This window comes from Dreissena polymorpha, chromosome 4 (genome assembly GCF_020536995.1).
Source record: "Dreissena polymorpha isolate Duluth1 chromosome 4, UMN_Dpol_1.0, whole genome shotgun sequence".
In the NCBI taxonomy this organism is placed as follows: Eukaryota; Metazoa; Mollusca; class Bivalvia; order Myida; family Dreissenidae; genus Dreissena; species Dreissena polymorpha.
Window position 1 is genome coordinate 5,366,563 of NC_068358.1, and position 20,562 is coordinate 5,387,124.

Sequence of the window (20,562 nt, forward strand, 5' to 3'; positions counted from 1 at the left end):
AATATCATAGTCACACGCTAACCACCTGTGGGTCAGACGTTTCTACGGTTTGCGTTCGAGAATGCGCAATATTCCTTTGACATTCCTTTAACCTGTGAACAAATAGAAAAAGCGACAATAATTGTAAAAGGTTTTAAATCCTTGCCTCTATATTAGGTGTTCTCGAGACATAAGGTGACATTACTGCGACATTGAAAGATAGGAGCTACACTACAGCAGGCGATGGCGAGTTGTTATTTAAATTCGCCACAGTTTGACAGGGCTTTTACTTTTCAACCGATGAGACTGTTGTTGCGTGTGCATATTTGTTGGTCCTTACCAGCTTTTTGAAAGTCATATATATGACTTATAAGGTGTGTGACTGACATAACTTTCTCGTGGGAACGACTTAAAGGGGCCTTTTCACAGTTTTTGGCATGTATTGAAGTTTGTAATTAAATGCTTTATATTGATATTGATATATTGTTAACATTGGGTCTAAAAATCTCCAGTAAAAAAACAAGAATACAAATAAAGAATTTGAAAAAAGTAACACTCAACGGGGTTCGAACCACTGACCCCATAGTGCCATGGATCAAAGGTCTACCGCTCTATCCACTAGACCATCCGCTCTCATGACATGCCATGCGTATTTTTCACCTTATATATGCAATCCTCGTAGAATCAAAAAATACAGCGACAACAACAGAAGTCTCAAAAAAAATTTTCGTTTCGCGTTGCAACGCTTTATAATTTTCAGGTTTTTAAATCGTCAAAAGATGCACGTAATGGATATTTTAGAGCATGGTAAATGTTCAGTATTACTGTTTCCTCACAAATATCATAACTTCAAGGAAAATTTGCAAATCTAAAACAATTTTTTTTCAATTTTGTCAATTTACCAAAGCGTGAAAAGGCCCCTTTAATAAGTCGTGGTAAGATATCGCTAACTCAACGGAATGAAGTTAGGATTGAGAACAAATTCGAGGTAATTAAACCGTGGGTACGAAACAATGTTTCGTGTGAACGACCTTTTTTGTCACGTGGTCTTGGCGCGAACGGTCGTAATATTCAAGTGGGAAAGAAATTTTGGATTATTTAATTAAATCTAAACGTCTTATAGTAATATTATAGTGTTTTTTATGTGCAAATGTGTGCAAATGTGCTTTATCAAAATGTGATATTGAACGATGACAAGAACGCGAGATAAAAAGAGGAAAGAAAGAAACAGTAGTGACAATGATCCAAATAACCGGAAAATATGTAAACAAAGAGGCCCGTCTGGGGAGTCAGCAAACGCGTCAGTAAGCGAAGTTTTGCACTGGACTAACTCTGTGCTTTATGGCGAGAATAATTTAGAAAGTAGTGTATTTGAACAGTTTTGTGACAGTGCTGCAATGGCGGAAAATAATGCTGAACCAACAATCCGGGATTTAATGACACTCATGAAAAATGTAAGTGATCGCCTTGAATCTGTAGAAAAGAAAATGGGCGGCATAGACTCTATCGAGAAGAAAATGTGTAACATGAAGAAAGATCTGAATAAACTTTGGGTTGCCCTAGAAGATCGAGTAAGGAAGGTAGATGAGCGCGTTACACGTATTGAGGACAAGGTGGACGGGGCGGACTTTTACGCGGCGCAGCTGTCGGAGTGGGTACAGGAGCTGGAGAAACAGAGGGATACCCTGCGTGACAACGTAACATACCTCCAGTCGCAGTCAATGCGCAATAATCTAATATTCGCGGGGGTATCGGAGGACAATTCGAATGGAAGTGAGCCACCGGAAACAACAGAGAAGAGGCTTCGCCAGCACCTCCATGACGCATGTAAGATAGCTCGTGACGTTGCGGACTCCATAAAGTTCGAAAGGGTGCACCGTTCACCGGGTTCACAAATTTCTGGCAAGGTCAGAAATATAGTGGCGAAATTTACATATTTCAAGGACAGAGAGAGCATTCGAAAGTGCTGGAAAGAGTTAGATGGGACTGTGCACCGTGTGTTCGAACAATTTCCACAGGACGTAATCGAAAAACGGCGTAAATTAGTGCCTAAGATGAAGGAGGCAAGGCGACAGGGTAAGCGTACGTACCTGGTATTTGATACGCTTTACATCGATGGAAACGCGGTGCGAGCGTAGGGGCACGAAGGCAGTGAGATATCCATACTATCATGGAATGTACATGGGCAGAGTGAATGTAAAAAATCTAGTACTGAGTTTTTAAATATTTTATGTTCTTCTGATATATGTTTCTTATTTTAATCATGGACCAAAGCTTCTAGTAACATTACAATCAATGGCTATCAATCCTTTAACTTTTTTAGAAAATTTCAACACAGGAATGCACGGCGATGCAGCGGTGGAATTGTTATTTATTTTAAAGACCATCTGAAAGATGGTATCGAAATTGTTCGTAACCATCACGACACTATTATTTGGTTAAAACTTAAACATGATTTTTTAATACTGCTAATGATATGTATATATAGAGAATACTAGGTCGGTGCCGAATAAAGCAAAGTTTATTTTGCGAGGCTTAGAAAATCTGAACCACGAGCCTTGGCGAGTGGTTCAGATTTTCGTGCCGAGCAAGATAAACTTTGCTTTATTCGGCACCGACCTAGTATTCGATTTATCCCATCAATTTTCTTAGTCGTAAATTATTTCTTTAAACATAGAATAGGAAAATCGAACTAGACGGAAAATTCCAAAGATATTTTAAGCAAACATTGTTTCATTATTTTAATCGTGTCGAGCCTAATACATTACAAAAAGATCAGTAACCAACCTGTTTTTTCGTTTATCATACCTCTACGTCCCCGATTTTTAAGAAATAATGAAAAAAAGAGACACTAAACAACTGCATCTTTAGCGTGAAACTACATGCATTGTGTCGTATGACGTGTTAATAATGACGTCACGAGTACGCGCACTTAATATTTGTAAATAATGTTTATTTGCTTTTTGAGTTGCATTATGTGATAAAACTATATTACATCTTGGTATCAAATTGTTTGTTTTGTTGAATCTGATTCGATTTTACTAAAAATGATTACTTTATAGTTGATTCCGAGTAATATGAACATTCTTCGCCGCGCGTGACAGCTATATTTCAGCACTGCTGAAATAAAGGAAAATTTATTCCACAGTGGTTTATTTCGACAATGCACGTCTGATGATGGGATAAATGTGGAAGCTATGTATGGGGAGAAGATTCTCCAGTTTATAATACCATTAACATGGATCTTTTTGATATTTTAGAAAATGATTTTTCATATTATTCTGAACTTGGTAGTGTCTTTGTTACAGGAGATCTGAATAGTAGAACCAGTAATAAATGTGATTTTATTGTATATGACTCAATTAATACTGTACTTGACGATTTTGACTATATACCAGACCACTCCTCAGTTAGGGCCTCTATTGATACAATACACAATAATCATGGGATTAAATTGCTCGATTTATGTAAATCAACCACTTTACGTATTGTCAATGGAAGAATAGGTGATAGTAGTAAACAAACATTCTTTTCAAGTAACGGTTCATCTGTCATTGACTACTTATTGACCAATGAATGCAACTTTCCATTGATATCACAATATACTGTTGTCGAATTTAACGAGTGGAGTGATCATGCTCCGTTGCACTTTTCATTGTTTGGTAATAATTGTCTACCTAGTTACGAGACATTCACCGATGTCAAATATATATGGGACAGTTCGCGTAGAGATGAATTTCGCTCAAGAATTATTTCGAAACTTCCTATTTTTAATGATATTGTTATAAGTATTGATAGTTCGAGCCAATTGTCAATTAACTCCATTATAGATAAATTCACAGCCACAATTCGCAGTGAAGCGGATGAGTTATTCTCAAAATCGTACAAGTACAGTAATAAACCTTCATTCAATACTGGCAGTAGTTTAAAGCATGCAGATTGGTTTGACAACGAATGTATTACTGCACGAAATCACTACCATGACGCTTTAAAATATTTTAACCTTAACATGACCGATTTAAATAGAAAAGTGTTGTGCGAAAAAAAAAGTATTTAGGGAAAAAAAAATATTGTATATCAGCGTAAAATGGCAGAAATTGAAAGTTTGAAAAGTAAAAAGCCGAAAGATTTTTGGAAAATTTTCAAATCAAAAAATAAAAGTAATTGCAATAAAATTCCATTAGATGTATTTAAAGAGTTTTTGGAAAATTTAAGTAACACTTATTCGGACAATCATAATGCACAGGCAGAATTCTTTTGTTCGAACAATGACTTTGACATTGAAAAATGTACTTTTCCAGAATTAGACCAACCAATAACGGTCAATGAGGTATTAAATGCATGTAAACACTTGAAGCGTAATAAAGCGTCTGGTGGTGACTGTATTTAAAACGAATACTTTATTGAGTGCATTGATATCTTATCCAGTCATTTGTGTGATGTTTTTAATAGTATTTTAACCTCGGGCTATTTTCCTGAAAAGTGGACAGAGGGTATAATTATACCATTGCATAAAAAAGGCCCCGAGGACGATGTGAAAAATTATAGAGGAATAACCCTTGTTAGCTGTTTTTCTAAGCTATTTACAACTATTTTAAACAAACGCATTGAATTATTTTGCGAAAATAATGCTAAAATTTCGGATGCACAATTCGGATTTAGAAAAGGTTGTTCAACCGTTGATGCCATATATATTCTTATGTCAGTTGTACAACATTTTTTTAATGAAAATAAGCGTCTGTATGTTGTTTACGTTGATATGCTTAAATGTTTTGATAGCATATATCGCAATGCATTATGGCTAAAAATGTACAAATCCGGTATACAAGGCAAAATATTACGAATATGTATGAAAATGTCAAATCATGTGTAAAAGCATGCTCGACATACTCTGAATACTTTAGCTACGTCGTTGGTCTACGGCAAGGGGAGGTAATGTCTCCTATTCTATTTTCATTGTTTGTCGAGGACTTAGAACTTTTTTTACAAGATAGTGTCCATTCTGGTTTAAATATAGAAGATATAATTTTAATTTTACTGTTGTTTGCAGACGATTTGGCGATTTTGGGTAAATCACCCGAAGAAATACAATCTCATTTAGACAACCTTTACCTTTATTGTAACTCATGGGGACTCATGTTAATACTAGCAAAACAAAATTAATGGTTTTCCGGAAAAGGGGTAGAATTCGCCGAGATGAGACTTGGACATATAATGGGGAAACTATAGAAGTCGTTGATAATTTTAACTATTTGGGTAATGTTATTAATTATACTGGAAGTTTTATATTAAACCAGGAGCAGTAAGTAGGTAAAGCCCTTAAGGTTATGAATACTTTGCTTTATAAATGCAAACAGTATGATCTAAAACCTAGAATATTGTGTCAATTGTTTGATGCCTTTGTTGGCTCTATTTTAAACTATGCATCAGAGATATGGGGTTTTAATAAATTCAAAGATATTGAACGCATCCACTTAAAATTTTGTAAAAGGTTGTTAAATGTTAAAAGCAATACATGTAATGCAACGGTATATGGTGAATTAGGTAGATACCCACAGTATGTAAATAGATATGTTCGTATTGTAAAATATTGGCTTAAAGTTGTTAATAGTGAAAATATTATCATAAAAACTGTGTATAACCAGGAGATAAATGATTGTGATAAAGGGTATAAAAATTGGGTTTCGAATGTGAAAAAGTTATTTAATGATTATGGATTTTCATATATATTCGAAAATGCAAATATGATTAATGCAAAGTCGTTTTTATGTGAATTAAAATGTAGAATTGTAGATGCTTTTAAACAAGAATGGTTTGGCAATATGAACGATATTTCTGTTTTAGATATGTATAGAATATTCAAAACAACTCTTGAATACGAAACTTACTTAGATTTACTGCCAAAAAGTTTGCGTACATACTTTGTTAAACTAAGGGCTTCTGCCCACCCTTTGAGAATTCAAACTGGAAGATACGCACGTAATAATATTCCCCGTAATGAAAGATATTGTCAATGCTGTGATCAAAGGGACATAGAGGATGAATTCCACTTTATATGTAAATGTCCATGTTTCCAGCAATTACGACAAAAATATATAAATATTGTTTACTATGTGAATCCATCAGTTTTTAAGTTCCATACTTTATCGAACTCAACTTGTAAAATTGAAATTATAAATTTGTGTAAATATATGAAGGAAGCTCTAGCCGTAAGACATTCTATCACAAATAATATTGCCAGCGAAAACTAAAGTAGTTCCTTACTGCTAGTAAAACGATATATATTTAACTACAGTAATGTAAAGTATTTCTTCTTTGTTAAATATACTTTGTCTCAAATTGTTATATTACATTTTGTATATTGTTATAACTCAAACGTTGTAATATATAGACACGTGACAATATTTTGTATTATATTTTGTGTATTTAGACGATGTACATTTGTATAAGTCTTAATAAACTGTCTGTTCTGTTCTGTTCATAACCAAGACTTGGTATTGAAAAAAAAACAAATGTGACAACATAACTTCAAAATCTCAGTGTAACACATCTTGCACATGTGAGGATCAATATTATCCCAAATACTTTCAATTAACTATGTATACATATACGTTGAATTTGAATGCTTTGCGTTGATTTTTTCTATCCGATGTGCCCAGCTTCATCGTGTGTTATGGTAAGTAAAATGTTGCAATTATTACATTTTATTGTTTAACCCATATATGCCTAGCGTCTAGAAAAAAGGACGTGGCAAACAGCGTAGACCCTGATGAGACGCCGCATGATACGGTGTCCCATCAGGGTCTGCGCTTTTTGCATAAAGGAATTTCTGTAATAAATATTCTAAATATAGAAATGAATATAATAGACATACCTAATTTTGGAAGTTAATTGATCCAATTTAGAAGGATGGGAGAGTCCACTAGCCATAAATGGGTTAAGTCAGTGGCCACTTGTCTGGAGTAATGGACTAGTGAATATAAACAGACATTCCACGTCTCATAATGGCTCTTTAGATTCATTATTCCTAAATGTGATACAAAAAATACCCGTTTAATTGTACTTGGCGAGTGTTGTTATTCATGATGGAGGTACATTAATATATTATCCTTTAAGAAAGTTGTTCCAGCAAGCTGCGTTGGCCAGGCCAAAAGGAGCCTCACGTGTTTTCTGTAAAGCTTGGTATGCGACTGTCACAGGTTATCGACGTCGTAGATCAACGATTTCCTATGCCCGCAAATCTATCCATACATTGTAAACCACATTTATGCTATTATAAATCACTTCCATATTGAGCGAAACATTATCGTCCGACCGATTTATTCTTTTATTATAGTAATCTAATAAGAAACTGAAAGGGATAATTTCACTTAATCTTTATTGAGTCATCGGTTTACGCTGCTCATAGACGTGTAATCTGATGTCATATAAACCATTTTCTTTGCTCGAACTTGTACTCATACATTTTAAAATCCTTTTATGTTACTTGCGCTTTCAATAGTTTTTAGCTTAGTGCGTGCATGCTTTCATAACAATAAACATAATCATAAAGATATAGAAACTTATACACTAAATACAATTTGATTCCTCGGTAGACTATGAGCATATACGTGTTATATGGTGTTTGCCTCGTTATTTTGGGGGAAAAAACACAAGTAAAACTTAAAGTTAAAAATACGAAAATTATCAACTAATTATACAACTTATTAACTAGTTATTCACATCACATACAATCTATATATTGTCATTGATAGTTAAAGAGGTGTCTTCGCACTACCAAGTCAGTTATAATTTTGCTACATCGGTTATATGTGCAAATTTGCATGTGTCTTGAGTTTGGCACAATATATGAAATTCTCAGCCATTCACTTTCTTTGAATATTGCTACAGGTATATTCTCTACCATGTGTTCGAGTAATTATGAGGTATGTTGATTGCATTTTAATTTCAGAACATGGTTTTCTTATTATAATTGGTCTGCAATTTTTTGCTATAGGAGTTGTCAAATGTCTTAAGAACGTTCCAGGTTAAAGACTTGCGTTTACGTCAGTACACCTTTACTTACTTTTGATTTGTATATCTTCATGTGGAAATAATTCAAATAACAACTACTTATATGTAGTAACGACGTGTCGGTTAACAACCTGTTCATATATTCGATGGTTTATCTTATGTAGCCAACTTTAGAAAAACAATTGCGAATAATTGTGGGTGTGTTTTTTGTATTAATACACGTATCGCATCGCTGGTTTATTTATGAAAACGGTCTATTGCAATAATCCTTTTGGGTAAATGTACAAAGGAATGGATAGACAAACAGCTACAGTGGGCCCCTACGCATTTCGGAAACATCTACGTCTACTCCTTTTTCTATTGAAGACATATGGCGCCCGATATTTGTTCCGACATTGTAATAATAACGTAGGCAAGTATGATACATTTGGAGTCAACTCTTATGCTTGATTTGCTGTGCTCTAGAAAAACAATATATGACAACATAATTTTCATTGACACCGATTATTTAAGTACCTTATTCCTTCAAACATGCATCTGGTTAAAGAAAAATAGAATCCATTATTTGTATGTTAAAGTGCGGACTCCAATTTTGCCGTGGTCATTTGAAACCAAAGGTTTTGTCAACTACACTGGTGTATTTGGGACCCGTATCATCAAACAAGTTCAGCCCCAAACACTTCGAGTATTTCTCATTTGATGCGCACGAATGCTCCATCACGTTCACGGAATTATGATGGCGGAGACGTAAGAGTCAGAATTAATTAGTTTCCAGTTAGGGATTCCAGCTTGTTTTGTTGTTTGCCTGTTTTATTCAATTGTGTTTGGTTACGTGAAATGCAATACGTTTGCAACTGAGAAGCATCTTTGCCAAGACCTTTGCAACAAAGGACGGAAACGTAAATTCTTCCTCACGTTCAGCGCATGAATCAGCCAAGTCAACAAGAATAAAATATATATGGATTGATGGAACAAATCATTACAGGAGAAACGAGAAAAAGAAAGAAAAAAAGATGATAAAGTTTAAAAACCTTCAACACCCAACATAAGAAAATTGTTATCGAAAATTCGAATGCATTATTAGCAACATATCCCGAAAATAATCTAGGCATCACATAAAGAGATAAGACTTATCGTTGAACATTTTAGGACAACGGACAGCATCACAAAGAGCTATGAGACTTATCGCTGAACATTTCAAGACAACAGATGGCATCACATAAAGCGATGAGACTTATCGTTTAACATTTCAGGGCAACGGACGGCATCGCATAGAGCAATGAGACTTATCGCTGAATATTTCAAGACAACGGACGGCATCACATAGAGCTATGGGACTTACTGCTGAACATTTCAAGACAACATACGGCATCACATAGAGCTATGAGATTTATGGCTGAACATTTCAAGACAACATACGGCATCACATAGAGCTATGCTACTTATCGCTGAACATTTCAAGACAACAGACGGCATTTCATAGAGCTATGAGCCTTATCGCTGAACATTTCAAGACAACGGACTGCATTTCATAGAGCTATGCGACTTATCGATGGACATTTCAAGACAACGGACGGCATCACATAGAGCTATGAGACTTATCGATGGACATTTCAAGACAACGGACGGCATCACATAGAGCTATGAGACTTATCGCTGAACATTTCAAGACAACGGCCAACATCACATACAGCTATGAGAATTACCACTGAACATTTCAAGACAACGAAAGGCATCAAATAGAGCCACGAGACTGATCGCTGAACATGTTAAGACAACGGACGGCATCACATAGAGCTATGAGACTTATCGCTGAACATTTCAAGACAACGAACGACATCACATAGAGCTATGAGACTTATCGCTTAAACTTGCAAGACAACGGACGACGTAAAGAAGAAAATAAATACACGACTTTATTTCTTTTTGAAACGCACTAGCAATAATGACCATGGCAACACTTTGTGTTTGTTTATTATGTTGTTTTGAAAACAGAAATATACACATTTATAAACATAGTAAAACATGATGAAATATAATTATGCTTAATTTCTGCTATTTAGTATTTTTCATCATTCGTGTGCCATTTATTGCAGCAAATGTTTTACCAGAAATATATTGCCATGTGGATGGATCGCAATTATGTTTCTTATAATCTTCATGTCAGCCTGCCCAGTTAGTTCGATTGCAATTTTGCTTAACGCCCTTTCTGTTCACGAACGTTAGTCTGAGAGGGATTTCAAATATAGTCACTTTAGATACAGTTGCGTTTGGACTCGTGATGTGTTATGCAATGTTATTAAAAGCGTATGTACAGTGTTCATGTCTTTATTTGATTAAACATGTTGAATTATACAAACATTATTTTAAATTTATATTGAATTAACAGTTTATTATGTTTCACGTGCAATTCAACACATCCATAACCGTTATTGTAATTATAATATAGTGCTTATACTGGTGTAAACGTATAAGTATGGTAGTATAACTTTCATCAACTGTTTTCTTTCTGCTAGTGTATTCCTTCCACAACAACTTTGTCAAACACTGATCGTTTTTGTTGTTTGTAACCATGTATATTACAGTCTGTTGCACTATCGCTAACACACCGGCAGTAACAGCTGATGTTTGCTACCGCACGCATTTAGATCAATCAAAGTAGTGCTAACTGTTTACAGCGTTAGAAGTTCATCGGTACAGACTTCTCTAAAATGCATTCTTCACTTCGACTGAACATTTGAAAACTTATAATTGCCCGTGTTCGCGGAATCGTTATTAATATAGTGCACATATCGGTTATGCTAATCCGAAATAAATCATTATTTACAAAGAACACTTCTTGCGTGGCATGCAATTTATTAGAGTAGAAAACCGTTTAATTATGGGGAAAAATTAATACACTCAATCACACAAAACATAGATCGTATTTAACAAACAATTAGGGAACTCGTCGAAATACATCATTGTTTTCGGATTCATGTTGGCCGTATATCAATCGAAGCTATTTAATCTCCCTCTCTAAATTCCTGAAACAATGACTGATCGCGATAATTTGGTCCATGTTGTGCTTCTTGATTCCTGTCTGCCGATCTTCCACAATTAATTGCATGGTTATTCGGGAAGTGCCATCCGTCTTTGTCAGGGAGAAATCGCTGGGAAGCCGTCATGTTAGAGGCGCACGATAAGGCGTGGCATAACAGGGAGAACTTTTGTACTTAACCCATATATGCCTAGTGGACTCTCCCATCATTCTAAATTGGATCAATTTATTTCCAAAATTAGGGATGTCTAGTATATTAATTTCTATATTTAGAATGTTTCTTACAGAAATCCCTTTAAGCAAACAGCGCAGACCCAGATGAGACGCCGCATCATGCGGCGTCTCATCTGGGTCTACGCTGTTTTCCAAGACATTTTTGTTCTAGACGCTATGCATAAATGGGTTAAAAAGATATGCATATAGACAATGCCATCGCCATATTATTTGTATAACGAAAAATACATCGGTGTTGGTCATGAGATACTTCATACGTGACGCAGACATTAAATGATACAGATCAATTTTGAACACCCCATGGTGAGTGTATTATTAAGTAGTTGGTAATATTAGATTTGAATTCTAATAGTTAACAATGTTGAACAAATGCGACGTTATTACACTAATTATAATTTGAGTGCATCAATACTCTTACCGTTTTAAGGAATGGTATTTAAAATAAAATAAACTCCATCAATAGGTTAAATTGCTTTATCAGTATGACAGCATACGTTTAATTGAAAATGACATTTCTAAAGGTATAGCTTTACGTACTCTTATCAGGACAAGTGCTTTTCCCACGGGTTACATTTGTTTGATATCATTGTCGACCATTGAAAATATGAAACTGTTGTTAAACGCTCTCCCTAATATATAATTACCAAATAAAATCGTACAAAGTTTCTGCGATGAATCTTTGTTAAACGTGATTTTGGTAAATGTAAATGAAACTCCTTTGTAGACATTAGTATAAGCGTAATTATAGATTTCAAAGCAGTTAAAGTTTTATTAGCAACAACCATTGGAGAATTATTCGCTTTGGTACTTAGGTCTTTGCAATGTTAACATACCCTTATTACGTTTTCGAGTGTGCTCTTGTGTTAAAGAATGTTATCTAAAATTAAGAATCTTTGTCAATTGTTATTATTGCTTTATTTTCAAAATGAAAGGATTAGTTTAAATTAAAATTGACACTTCTACTTTTGAAAAGGTCTGGTATTTACATAAATATTCAGGAAAGTGCTGTTCGCACGGGTAATATTTGTCGACTTAATTGACAATTGTTGGATATAAAACTGTTGTCAATCTATATCATTCATATATATATAATTACGCAATCAATCGTGCAAATATCGGTACAGTGGATTTTAGATCTTATACAGGATCATGTGTAGACATTGTGAAATGATTTTCAGCTTCATTTTGTATATTGAAGTACTATACACCAACAATTTAAGGGTTGTATAAATTAATTCCAAGTTTATTTATATTGCACCTTTTTTAAACTAGTGTTCACGTGAAATAAAATTCATTTTTTATATAAACATCGTTATTATATCAAACTTTTAAAAATATTTGTCAATCTATTTATTATATTTTATTTAACTTGACTAGTATTATAATAAAATTGATAATACAATAGCCGATACTGCGACAAAAAGACTTCATTACAATTTGAAGAACGCTCATCGTATTATTAAATGTTTAATATGGTAAATATCTAAAAACATGTTGTCACAAAGTGTTTGGCATATTTTTCTTCATAAAATACTTATTTTTGATTCATTAAATGTTTACACTGGATCATCGCGTAATGTGAACGCAAAGAAGTAAAGAGAGGCAACTATTATTGTTTCGTATGCATGGTTGTATGTGGTGCTTTAATTTTTGTAGATGATCTAATAGACGTACATTCCTAAAGAAATATCCGACCTTTCACGACCGACTGAATTAATGTCAATCATTGCATAGGAAAATGACGTTAATATTTACTATTATTGCAAAGGAAAATGATGTTTATATTTACTATCTGGAGAACCAACACCAGTAAATGAACACTCACAATTGGAACTCGCTCACAAAACACATTAGAAATAAACATGCAAAGATTGTTTTCGTAAAAATACATTTATACAGTATAAATACGTTTTATGAAGTAGTTTATTCTCAATAAAAAAGTTTCACTATTAACATACATACGTGATACAGAATGTTACGCAATCAAACGGTTATTGATTGTTACGGTCGGCTATACGCTCATATTTCATACATCAGGATAATTTTCCTCTTATATACACGCGGCGATTTATACAAAAGTATGTATACATGTGATCTTAAATAAATTGCGTATTGTCAATGAAAATCGACATTCTTATATGGAAACAAAGTAACCCAAACTTAGCCGAATGCAGTCGAGTGCCCAGATCAGATAATAAGGCGGTAGTTTTAATTTCAGGTTTTATCATTAATCTTTATAAAACCTGATCTCTGATTTTAATCGGCATATTGGGATAGAAACGATGCACGCTATCCATCAACCATTTGGATGTTTAACCCATTTATGCCTAGCGTCTAGTAAAAAAAGGCCTTGACAAACAGCGTAGACCCAGATGAGACGTCGCATGCACTGTTTGCTTAAAGGAATTTCTGTAAGAAATATTCTAAATATAGAAAATAAATATACTAGACATCCCTAATTTTGGAAATAAATTGATCCAATTTAGAATGATGGGAGAGTCCACAAGGCATACATGGGTTACGCTGCATTCTGCATCATTAACTAGTCTAAGATTCAAACAAAACATCATGTCATTCCTTGTATTTTCCGACAACGTAAACATTTTGATAAAATTGACTTTAGATTTTAGACATAGTTCTTATTTCCCTAAGCCTCCAAAATCTCAATTATTTCCCAATGTTTTATTGGCGTGAAATAATTGCAAATAAATTCAGTGGCTAGCGTTAAAGAAGTCATTTGAATAATTGCATTACCGTTCACGTCTGAAAAAAATCTAATTTCCACTCACGTATTCCATTCGTAATATTTATCAAGTGACGTAAAAGCAGCTTGTTATTCATTAGAGTCATTATCATCGGCTGTCAAAGTATTAGAAATCGAATGGCTTTTACATATTTAAAATTTCTTTGCCCAAAAAGCTTTATTTAGAAAATGACTCAAAGTTTGATATCTTAAAAACCAAATCTGTTTACATCTTGTTATAGCTTTGCAGCAGACATCTGGATAAAAGTCGCTCATTTAAGTATCTTGTCAGTAAAATGCCAATTGAAACCAGAACCACCAAGTTTATTGTATCATTTATATATAATATATACAGTTATGATAAATCATGAATGTTTGATGGTAAAACTAACAAGCTGGCATAATCTACGACCTAGAGACAGCTGTAAACATTCAATTGAGAGGTTCATTTAATGAGAAATAAAAGTCTGTTTAGCGCTCTTTTAACCATTGAGGCGTTATGATTGCTCTAGATCTAGCCATATATTTTACATTTTACGAATTGGAAGGGCATTGTTCATGACATTGAAGATGCGTGACACTTTTCACGCCAATACTCTGATGCTCTATTGCGATGATAATAACAGTGTTCAGTTGACGATGTCTTATGTCAAAACTTTACAAAGTACTAAAGTTCTTGTTTACTTATTACATACATGTCTTTGTAAAAGAATATGCCACGATACTTTTATACAAATATCATAAGCGTTTATGAAAGTTTTATTGTGTAGGAGCAACATCAACAGACAGTATCCTAATTTTTACTCCTTCTACTACCTACTATTTGACAAATGTTGAGCAATATTTTATCAAATTGCACAACTGCTTATTTTTCTATTGTTCTACTTAAGAAGACAATACAAACTTATTTGTATTGTTGTATTCATATAACAGAAAACAATATGACTTTATTGCAGCCAGAGAAGAACCAGATATTGACAACCAACTTATGGCTTCGCCAAGTAAGTTTTCACTCACCATTTTAAGGTTGTTACGTATGCCAAATATTGAGGACTTTACATATAATAATATTTTTATTGGTCAAGACGTCAATATTTTGCATCTACGCTTAAAAAGAAGACGCGTTAAATTAAATCAATGTATTCATTCATATATACAACATCACAACCATACTGCAACATTTACCGAACATAATGCTACGTACAATAAGGCTTAAATGGTCATAACATGGCATCGGGTTGGTAAAAAAACCTGAATAATTTCGGGTCGGATCGGATCAGTTATTAAAGTAACATTGCTACTCAAAATCATCGAAAATTTCGAACAATATTTCGTAAAATAAAGCCAAACAATTAAAAAACATTGTTCGTTATGGCCATTGTCGAAATTTCTACGCCAGATGTGGTCTGGTAAAATAGATGTTTGTGGATACAAAATGCTCGTTTTTATTATGGTTTTAACATGGTGTCATTTTAGTGTTCGTGTGTCGTATCAATAGATATTTTCGCAGTAAATTAACATGGAATTTATTGTGGTCACAAATAAATAAAAACGAGCATTTTGTATCAACAACAATCTATGTAATCATAACACATCTAGCGTTGAAATTGTGGCTATTGCTTAAAGGAACATTGATTGTTTAGGTGTTAACTTTATTTTACAAAATACTTTACGAAATTTGTGTTGATTTTGACAGTTATAGAGACTTTAAAGACGTTTGTAAAACAAACAAGTACGTATAAGTAATACAACATTAAATGTAGACAACTACTTAGATTAAATGCAACGTTCATGAATGCGTCGCGCTCTGAGAAAACTGGGCATAATGCATGTGCGTAAAGTGTCGTTCCAGATAAGCCTGTGCAGTCCGCACAGGCTAATCAGGGACGACACTTTCCGCTTGTATGACATTTTTCGTTTAAATGAAATCTCTTCTAAGCAAAAATCCAATTTAGGCGGAAAGTGTCGTCCCTGATAAGCCTTTGCGGACTGCACAGGCTAGTCTGGGACTACACTTTGTGCACATGCATTATGTCAAGTTTTCTCAGAACGCAACTCAAATGTAAGTAAGGTTTGTGGACCCGTCTCTTCAGGAATGGGTGGACCTGCGCCTTCGCTGGAATCGAGCGATGTTCCAAGAAATCGAGATGACTCATATCCCAGCTCGGGAGCTCTGGATACCGGACATTGGGCTTTACAACAAGTATATGCTCTTCGTGTGGCACTGTACCAGTAGTGTATTTTAGTGTTGTTAAAACCATGAAGCGGGCAAATGTTGTAAATTTGACAATAACTATTGCTGATACATGTTGCGCATTTGTTTGTGTTTACGTTTTCGCAATATAGCGAGTACTCAAGAAAAAGAAAGCAAAGCGTCCACAATTATCTAGAATCATTGTTTTTAAACTAGTACAATATAAATAATACAACAAACCGTGGAAATACCATATTCAGTTAATATGTGCTTGCTTTTCAGTGCGGATGGTGACTTTGTTATCACTTTGCTTACCAAAGCAAAGGTCTACAGCACCGGTCTTATTGTCTGGGAGCCACCGGCAATCTACAAGACCTACTGCCCAATCAACGTCGAGTTCTTCCCTTTTGATCAGCAGGAATGCTTCATGAAGTTCGGTGTGTGGACCTACGACGGCCATGAGGTAGTATAAGCTTCATAGGCTAGTATCATCAACAGCAACAGCTTCATCATCACCGTCATTCTCATCAGCAATAGCAGCTTCATTGTGATCATCATCATCGTCTCATTCAGAATCATTATCAATAATAAAATTAATAAACTAATGATAACAAGGAGCTTAATACTCAACACCATTTTCCTAAACATTATAAAGATTATCATGAAACTCATCACCTCATCAAATATCATAACCAATAATAATAATTTAATGAGCAAAAGGACCGTATACATTAAATAAAACCTCATCATTCGATGTATCGTCATCGTCAACATTAGCAGCAACATAAATATCGTTTACCTTTTTATTAAACATTAACAGGTAGATCTGCAGCACGTGTTGGAGAAACAGGGGGTGGCGGAAGGTGACCAGATGGTGATTCCAAACGGCGTGGACCTTTGTGACTACTACCAGAACGTGGAATGGGACATCATCAATGTGACCGCCAGGCGCAAGGAGAAGTTCTACCCTTGCTGTCAGGAACCATTCCCGGATATTACGTTCAACATCACCATACGCCGGAAAACACTGTTCTACACGATCAATCTAATCATGCCGTGCATTTCAATATCATGCCTTACAGTGCTAGTGTTTTATCTGCCCAGCGACTTCGGAGAGAAGATCACACTCTCGATATCAATATTGCTTGCACTTACCGTGTTCTTTCTTCTGTTGTCCGACATTAATCCCCCAACATCCATTTTCATTCCGCTTATTGGGAAGTATTTACTGTTCACCATGATAGCTGTGACCATGTCCATATTCCTGACCGTATCAACACTAAGCATCCACTTCCGGTCACCATCCACTCACACGATGTCGCCATGGATCATGCGTTTACTGATGGAGATTCTGCCAAAGATCTTGTGCATGAAACGCCCGCCTGTCAATAGAAAGCAAAGCGCCTTTCAAACTGTCAAAGACAGGGAAGTCAGAGATGCAAATCTCGACACAGCCAAAGTATTCATGAACTGGCAGCGACAAACGGACATGTTGCGCCACAGAATATCTTCGGAAAGTTCAGAAGCCTTTTCCACATATCCGCCAGAAATAAGGGAGTCTCTTAAAGGAGTCCGGTATATTGCGAAACACAAGAAGACTGCGGACGATGCAAAATTGGTTCGCCAAAGCAGCACACTTTATAAGAATGACTATGATTTAAGTGAGTTCCATAAAATAAGAAAATACAGATAAAAGTTTTTTTTAAATTATTATTATTATTATTATTATTTTAACAATAATTATTTTAAAATTGGTCCCTTACAGGAAGAACGTGACTGGAACTACGTCGCTATGGTGATGGACCGCCTCTTTCTGTACATCTTCACAACTGCGTGCGTCTGTGGAACCATCGGCATCTTTCTAAACGCGCCATCTCTGTACGACCCCTGGGAAGCCATGACAAGAGACAACTTTAACTGCTCAAAAAGATGGGCAGCGTTGGTTTAGGTTTTGACTGGTCTTTTTTCATTACAATGAACTGTTGGTGTGCGATCTGGAAGATGAACCTCGTATAGTAGCATCTATTATAATGTTAGTATTGGAGAAGATATAAATGCGTAATTTGAAGCATTACATATTTCTTCTACTAAACGTTTATGCTCTCATTTGTATTTTTTTTTATTGTTTCGAATCATAAAAAAAAATATTTTCTTCAGGACTATAATAAATACATTATATTTATTTTTAACCATGATAACAAACACAAAAATACGATCAACATAGTATTATTAATTGACAAAAACGTACATATGAAAATGAACAAAACTCATCCACGAAAAAGCAATACGTTAATAATAGATATGACAATACACATATTTTTGTGCGCAGAACACCTTATCCTTTACGACTTGCATTCATTAACTATACCTTTCACGAGTGCTTTGTGCAATATTTCTTTCCACTCTATCTACCGGTTTTTCATGCGTCAAGCACCCACGCATGTTTCTAAACAGTACGCTTCATTCCTCTGACTGCGGTTGTGGATTGGCACTCGCCTGTGTTTCCTGTTGTTGGATGTCAGGTTAATCATTGGAAATACATTTCTTTGCGTTCTTACCACGTCCGGTTTGGTATGGGTTTTAATGCACAATTAGCAGCTTGTTGAAATCTGGCTTGAAAAACCAGGGACTCTTAACCCATTTATGCCTAGCGTCTAGAAAAAAAGGCCTTCGCAAACAGCGTAGACCCAGATGAGACGCCGCATGATGCGGCGCCTCATCAGGGTTTGCGCTGTTTGCTAACAGGAATTTCTGTAAGATATATTCTAAATATAGAAATAAATATACTAGACATCCCTAATTTTGAAAATAAATTGATCCAATTTAGAAGGATAGGAGAGTCCACTAGGCATTAATGGATTAATATTTCACATTTTCTAAATTCAGAACATACCAATACAGAAGAGTATTCAGTTGTGTTCTCAAAAGAAAGATTTTTTAAACGTATTATCAAATACAAAAATAACATTCTTAATAAAGCATGATGTGTTAAGGACAAAATAGCAAATGATTATTTTGCTTCATTAAGAATACCTTTTTAAACCTTAGATTTGTTCTAATGAGGCGGACTCGTTTGTATTAGTAATTGTTTAATTTCTATTTGGGACATGCATTTAATTAAAAAAAAAAGGAAATGTATAATACAGTTTGTTTTGAGAATAGCATCGTATCTAAAAAAAATATGGACACAAACACAAAGTTTATTACGAAAAAATCTATTTGTTTTTTTCTAACCTCTGTTTCCAAAGACCACACAATAAACCAGCATAAGAAATAAAAGCTAATAAGGCTGTGATAGTCACATAGGCGTAAATTCTCTTTGACCTTGACATTTTTTTATATTCTTGTTATAAAATTAAAGGGACATTTTCACGTTTTGGTAAATTGAAAACCTGTGAACTATTAAGCGTTGCAACGCGAAGCGATTGAATTATTTGGAGATTTCTGTTGTTGTCGTTATATTTTGTGACACTAAGAAGATAACTTATATAAAGTATAAAATACATCATTAACTGTATGAGCACGGATGGCCGAGTGGGCTTTTACTTCAGGGGTCAGTGGTTCGAGCCCAGTTGAGGGTTTCTTTTTTTCTTTTATTTCATTATCTTTTTCATTTTACTAGAGCTTTTTAGATCCAATGTTTACATTTATTTATATAAAGTATTTAATGAAAAACTTCAATACATGCCAAAATCTGTGAAAAGGTCCCTTTAAATTCAGCATATCAATAAGTCATTCATGAGGAGCATCAGAATTGTGCTTCAGATTCAGATACTTAACAGTGTCAATCAAAATCGGGATCGCATATGGGATTAGTGCGATGACGACCAATTTCAATATGAAGAACAAGTGGACACATTTAAAAAATATTTAACAAAGCTTAATTAATACCGAGCATGGGTTGCATACATGTAGGATGTGGGTGGATGTTACACACGTTACCTTATTTACACAGAAAAGAAAACGCGAACGATTAATCAATAATTCTTAAATTTGTTTTCACATCCTAACATAATATAATTAAAGTCCAATATTATTGAAAATATAAACTACCCTACACCGCCAGTGTACTACACAAAATCCTATCCATTCATTAAATGTTAAGTTATAAAAATATGAGGATACGAATAACCTATTGTTAATATCTTTTACAAGACTAAACTTTCATCTTGCTGTAAACAATATTGTTCTATCACAAAAATAAATTGTATGTATAGATAAAGTCATGTAATAGACAAGACTGCATCGGATGGGAGCATCCGTATTGTATGTGGATGCACCATGTTGCGTAACAGACAATGAAGGCTTCATCGGGTACCACGAGGAGTTCGTATTTTATATTTACCCATATCTATATAT

At 34.6% G+C, this 20,562-nt stretch overlaps 1 protein-coding gene across 1 annotated transcript; it reads left to right on the top strand.

Annotated features, from left to right (window-relative positions):
- Positions 1-1,376: 1,376 nt before the first annotated feature.
- On the top strand, positions 1,377-18,189 carry LOC127877006 (acetylcholine receptor subunit alpha-type unc-63-like). The gene is made up of 7 exons (XM_052422577.1): positions 1,377-2,055; positions 7,126-7,190; positions 14,966-15,010; positions 16,103-16,212; positions 16,486-16,666; positions 17,024-17,864; positions 17,973-18,189. The coding sequence occupies exons 1-7, from the start codon at positions 1,377-1,379 to the stop codon at positions 18,149-18,151; spliced, it is 2,100 nt and encodes a 699-aa protein (XP_052278537.1). The 3' UTR covers positions 18,152-18,189.
- The last annotated feature ends 2,373 nt before the right edge of the window (positions 18,190-20,562 follow it).